The sequence below is a fragment of the Zingiber officinale genome, chromosome 7A (genome assembly GCF_018446385.1).
Source record: "Zingiber officinale cultivar Zhangliang chromosome 7A, Zo_v1.1, whole genome shotgun sequence".
NCBI classification, from domain to species: domain Eukaryota; kingdom Viridiplantae; phylum Streptophyta; class Magnoliopsida; order Zingiberales; family Zingiberaceae; genus Zingiber; species Zingiber officinale.
In genome coordinates, this window is record NC_055998.1 from 105928636 (window position 1) to 105935222 (window position 6587).

The following is a 6587-nucleotide window of genomic DNA, read 5'->3' on the forward strand; positions in this document are numbered from 1 at the left end:
GTTCTCTTTAGTCCCACATCTTAGAATTGACAACACTATGATCAAATAAGCTTCTATAAATATTTTAGCCGTAAGGGTGACACTCGAAAATCCAAATTGAATCCAAACAATTTGGATTTTCAAAGACCCAAATAATTCAAATTTTCAAAAGTCAAGTATTTTACCTTAATAACTCTACTTTAATATTTTAATGCTAAAATGTTTTAATTAATATAATTTCATTATAAAGGGTCAATATAATTTCAATGTATTATTAATTGATAATATATGATGCCAATTAAATAATAAAAATAATAAAAAAATAATAATTTTCTTAATGTACTAATAATAATTTTAAATAAAAATACTTTCTTAAAAAATAATACTAATTTTTTAATACCGCAATAATTTGTCTATTTAAACAAAGCTTCCGACTAGGACGATAAATGAGTTGAGCTTGAGCTTGCGTCGGCTCAAGCTCGAGAAAATTAAAGAAACTTGACTCGAGCTCGAGTTAATTTCTGAATTTGAGCTCGAGCTTGATTCGAAAATAATGAATTTAAATGTTAAAATTAGTATGCACAAGTTGAGGATTCAAATCTCCAACTTTTAACAATCTTATGTAACATTCTAACCATAAATATCTTCTCAATTTATTACTTAATTTTAAAATAATAATTATTTTAAATATTAAAATATTAAATTAATCGAATTTGAATAGGACGATGAATCTTCGAGTCAATATTAAATGGATTCGAGATCGAGTCAAATATTAAACGATTCATCTCAAACTAGATTCAAATTGGATCGTTCGAGTCAAGCTTTAACTGAGTGGCTCGTAAGTGGCTCGCAAGCGACTTACTCATTTACGTCTCTGCTTCCGACGGAAAGGGGGAATCAATCGAATGGTTCTGGTAGTGAGTTATGTCGTGGCTTAACCGATGACCTCCCGATCGAATCGCTTTCCAACCCTCGATTCTGACAACTTGGTAATCGTGCGGTGGATATCGAGGATTCGCCGGTGATCCACTAAATCTGGCATCGACAAAGCTTGAGACACCGAATCTCTATCTGCTCCGAGCCGATCCGTCTCTTCCAGCACCGAACCCTCGTGCCCCGATCGTTCCCTTCGAGGGGAAGTAGAAGAAGGAAGAGGAGGAGGATAACTCCCATGTCGGCCGCCGAGGAAGCCGAGCAGGAGCGCGCCGTCTTCGAGGACGACGACGAGGATGACTCCGACATGAGTGACGACAGCGAGGAAGACGACGACGACGGCCAGACGGCGCAGCCTCCTCCTCAGCCACAACCGGACTCGGCGCTATCTTCTGCCCTATCCGGTGATCTTAGCGCCTCCACTCCCTCCCGTGATGCCGCAGTTCCAATCCCTAATTCCGCCCTCGAACTCAATCCTATCCTCTCCGCTCCCCCCGCCGCCCATCCCCAAAACGGTGCGATCCCTGTCCAGGTCCTGCCCGCTGCTGTCCCTTCTACCGCCTCCTTCTTTGCCCCCGTCGTTTTGCCCGTCGCCACCGCCTCGGATTCTGGAGAGCGGACCTCTTTCGCCTTTGATGATTCTCGCCGGCTCTTCCAGAGGCTTTGGACGGACGAGGAGGAAATTAAAATACTTCAAGGGTTCTATGAGTTCACATCGAGGAGGGGCACCACTTTTGCCTCCCACCAATACGACACCGGCCCGTTCTACGATGAAATTAAGAAACAGCTCCAGTTCGAGTTTACCAAGAATCAGCTGATTGAGAAGCTCCGGCGCCTCAAGAAGAAGTATCGGAACTGCGTCAACCGGATGCAATCCGTGGGAAAAGACTTTGCTTTTAAGAGCGCACATGAGCGGACCATACATGATATCGCTCGCAAGATCTGGAGCGCAAGCACCAAGAGGGCTCATGAGAGCGACGAGGAGGATCTTAACGCCCCAAACTCCAATGCAATGATTACAGTTCCAATCAATGATGGGTCTATGAGTTCTGAGAGAAGGAATTCTAGATCAAGACGGCGCATGAGAAGAAGAATGATGGAAGAGGCTGCCGCAGGTATACCTGATCCTACGCCAACAGTTGGGGGAGTTGATGTAGACAATTCCATCCCGCAGATGCAGACACCTTTAGCTCCTGTAGCTGATATACCAAACATCATAGAAGAGACAGTGAAGAGCTGCCTATCACCTCTGTTTAAGGAGCTTATTACTTCTTTTATGGGGAGGCCACTTGGTTCAGGACTCAATAACGGCACATCCCCATTGAACTTACTGCCCCTGAGCCTCGGGGGTGGTTCTTTTAACCCAGGTCTGCCTGTTGATGAAAAGTGGAAAAAACAGCAGATTTTGGAATTGGAGGTTTACTTGAAGAGGCTAGAGCTTGTGAGGGACCACCTAAAATTGAAATTGGAGGAGCTCAAGTCTGCAGGAAGCTGATTTGAGGTTTTGCTAGAATGCTTGGAACTGGTAGCTATGGAATTTGTGCTTTAACTTGTGATTCATGTTTGTCTTGATAGTACTAGATACATAGGACATTTTTAACTAATTCTATCTCCCCCTGCTACTTTGTCTATTTAGCCTAGTTCTTTTTTATCTTTTCACCTCATGCCTTGGAAGGAAGAATAGGTGGAAATGGAATTTGGTAGCATTAGTTGTTTGTGTTGCCCTTCTGTTTATGCTTTCTGAATACATGGTTTTAGAAGAATGTATGCATGTTATTTCTATTTGCTGTTATCCTACATCTTGATTCTGCATCATCTTATTTGTTTGGTAAAACCTTTTTCGAGGATGTTATCATAATATCATATATGCATTGATAACCAGGAATAAGGGGTACGGTCAATCTACTTTGCAATATTTTTTATACTTCTAGTGTCATTATGCATGCACTTCATTGTGCTCTTCATTATCCATACAAGCGTAGGCTTTTTTTTTTTCAATTATGATTTATAAGCATGTTGACGTTTTGCATTCTCGCATCAAAATAAATTTCATTGAGATACTGTTGGCATTTGAGTTTTTGAGGTATAAATATGTTGTCCATGTTGTTTGACTATGGAAAAGAACCTCCGTTTATTACAATTGTGCTTTGTATAATATTATTTGAAAATTGATAGCACAATCAGGACTGCAATTAGTATGTGTTGAGAGAAAATACGATGGTAGATGCAATTAGTATAAGCGATTGTTTCCATTTTAAGGATCTCCAATTTCTGAAGAAACTTGTTCTAGCATAGTGTATATTGGCATGGGTTACATTAGTTTTTACCAAAAGTAGGTGAAACCAGAAGTGTAAACTTTGATTTATGTTGTATTATATATGCCGAAATTGATATAAAATAAATAACGTTAATAACATTAACCTTTTTTAATTGCACAGTTCATAGATAGATTTGACAACAAATTAAACTTAGAATAGCAGTTGAGACTTGAAAACACTCCAAATCTTGTAGAAGAAGGAATAGTCGAAGTTAAAGAATGTTGATGTGGTAATTTTAATAACCTTTTTTAATTGTCTGTTTAGTGTTTACATTGCTAAATTATTGAAGAGTAAAAACAACAATTGGGAACAATCGAAGTTGTGAAAGGTGAATGGTAGTAGTTTGCAAGTGCATAGTGCTCATGTGCCTGCATATATGTACCAAACATTGCTCCACATTAAAGATCAATATAACCATGCTCTGTAAAACACAATGTAAACTCCATATTAATCAACTGTCTAGGACATATCATATCATTAACATGCATATAATTGCACACAAAAATAAATGTTTAAATTAAATTAATCCTTTGAGAATAAAAACATCATAAGATCCCTCATTATTTGAGAAGAGACTAGGACAAATAATTATTCGGGGTTTTATGTAATTTGTTTCAACTTAGTTAAGATTGCAATGCAACTCCTTTATTGATCTTACATATACAGCTACATATACGACTGCATAGATTGCATATGCAGCCACATAGGTTGCATGCTCTCACTTGTTGAATCAATCAAATATAGGGGATTACTTATTCTATTGGTGATGTGGTGCCACCTGGTGAACGCCACTTTTCACATCTAATAGAAGATGAGAGGGAGCATCAAATTGTCTTCAAGCTATGGTTGTCTTAATTAACACTAGTAATATTTAAACTAATCGAATCATTTTTGTTGATATTAACTAATATTTTCTTTAGTCTTTGTTTTCCTGTTGCACCTTATAGTTTAATAGATTCAACTTTTCTAACTATAATTTAATAGCCCTCTTAACTATAGAGGGAACACTAAATTAAAAAGTAGTGAAGTGTTTTTCTTATGATGATAATTTGTTTAGTTGAAACTATTAGTTAATGAATGAGAAAAAAAGAATCATATTGCTTTAGGTGTCTTTCATTCCTTTATGTTCAATTGCTAGAGAATATGCCAAATGAAGCATACTTTTAACTAGCGGTATTTCTACTGAACTGATTGGATTAGTAGCACTTAAGTAGGCATAGTTTGGTAACCAGTTTAGCCAAAGGAATTATTCTCTTTGGTACTAGAGATTTGTATGTGTGACTATTATGATTTTGCTAATAATTGGATATTGTCATCATTAAGCTATGCCAAGTCTCAGCTATTTAAGGGTCAGCTACATTGGTCTTATCTTGTTATTTAATTTTATGCAAGGTTGTACAACTAGTAACATTCAAATACATATGGAATGATTTTTTTTTCCCATTAGCTAGAGTTTTTAATAATCTTCCCCACCCGTTATACATTCAACACCTATTTATTGAACTTGCTTAATTCAGTTATTCCTCAATGGCGGTAGTTTTTTAATTCTATGTTTTCTTGTAACCCTAGCACACATATTTAACTTAGCATTTCTTATATTTGTTACGTTACTTCTTTTTTTTTTCTTTTTCATGTTTACTGGTCGCTAAACCATGGTGAGCTTGAACACATCCTTATATATATATATATATATATATATATATATATATATATATATAAAACTCATTTAACCTAAGAAGCACATGACGATTACCAAGACTTCAGAAGCTCTTCTCCATTCCATCTGCCGGTATTTATGTATATAAGGCTACCTGGATCACCATCTTCTTATTTAACAATAAGTCAAAGATATCTAAAGCTTGTTACTCAAATTCTGGTATGATATTCTACATGGGTGGTTGTTGTTGTATGAAAATATCAAGTGTCCACTAAGATAGTCCATATCTGATCTTCACCTTCAATATCATTAACTTGAATGACTTCTTTATGGTTTGTTTCTTCCAGTAATCTAACTTTCATTTCAGCATTCTTGCCTCAATTACACTAAGATCTCTTTGTGAAACATGATTGACTTCAGGACTAGAATAATAATTTTTTATTATAGCGGCACACAAAGTATCACTGAATTTTTTGTTATTGCTATTTGTTTCAATCACCTTGTTTTAACTCTGACCATTGTTAAATGTCAATAATCAGATGCACTTCTTGATGTAGGGTTGACTCAGATCTAGAGCATTATAAAATATAGAACTACAGTTATGTTATCCTATATTTGATGTTTTATTGTCGCCATGATTCATAATTGTTAGATATTTGGTCATTACAACTTAATACCCAACTAATTTCTTTATCGGTATAGTTTTGTGCCAGTATACCTTGCTATTCATCTGATTATTATTATTATTATCATCATCATCAAATCAGAAAGGATACTCAAGTTTGTAGATTGTTATGGTTGTTTGTGCCAGTATACGCTGTTATTATTAATGGATCTTATTGTTAGATTATTACATGAAGATTCACAACTTTAAGTAAGATTTTGGCCCTTGTGTATTGGAATTTCAAGAATGCATTGTCTTTAATAGCATATGTACACATTAGAACTGTACTGTGATCAATGGTGAGACTGATGAGGTGTTTCGTTCTTGCAAAATTGAACATGCAACTTCAGGTGGCGGACAGACGGGATAGCAAGAAGTGAGTTTTATTTGTAGTTGTGTTTCTCATTTCCAAGAGACGTGACCTGTTTTTCATCCTCTTTCTTGTTGACTAATGACACTTGATTTTAAGAATTATAAAATGTTTCTCATCCTAGAGTCTTTATATGCAAATTTTAGTACAAAATAAATGTTTCCCTTTCTTGATAGTCATTAAGGAGCACATAGGCACCACAAGATGAAAAACTGCTCAAGAACACAAATGTTTAGAAGTCGTTTAAAATGAGTTATGTTGAGTAGTATCCCCCTAAGGGCCTTATATAGGAATTTCTAACTGATGGAACTCTAATATAGATCTTATCTATGAGGCATAGATCAACCAAAAACTTTTAATAGGTCCACAAAATTATAGTAACTATTGCATAATAGTTGATCATCAACTTAAATTAATTAGTTAGGTCGACCAAACATACCAAAGCATCCATCCATTAGGAACTAAGAAAAGTCACTAACAAACTTATCATTGACTGTAGTCAAGCCTAAAACTTAACGATTCAAGATTTCCTTAACTCAATATAGGAAAAATCCAAATAGGATTAAGGAAACAATTCTTACCCTTTTTAGAAAAGGGCTTAACCTAGGCGTGATTTATGCTTTTAATGTGTGAATCAAGTGTGAAGGGATTAACATACTGAACATG

General features: G+C 35.9%; 1 protein-coding gene across 1 annotated transcript; it reads left to right on the forward strand.

Annotated features, from left to right (window-relative positions):
- The first annotated feature begins 1028 nt into the window (after nucleotides 1–1028).
- Nucleotides 1029–2675, forward strand: LOC122001950 (probable transcription factor At3g04930). The gene has a single exon (XM_042556945.1). It carries the CDS (start codon nucleotides 1151–1153, stop codon nucleotides 2405–2407), a length of 1257 nt encoding a protein of 418 aa, XP_042412879.1. The 5' UTR covers nucleotides 1029–1150; the 3' UTR covers nucleotides 2408–2675.
- Nucleotides 2676–6587: the final 3912 nt, after the last annotated feature.

Bases quoted from the DNA above. Each gene is read 5' to 3' on its own strand.
- LOC122001950 (XM_042556945.1), top strand. From the start codon at position 1,151: ATGTCGGCCGCCGAGGAAGCCGAGCAGGAGCGCGCCGTCTTCGAGGAC.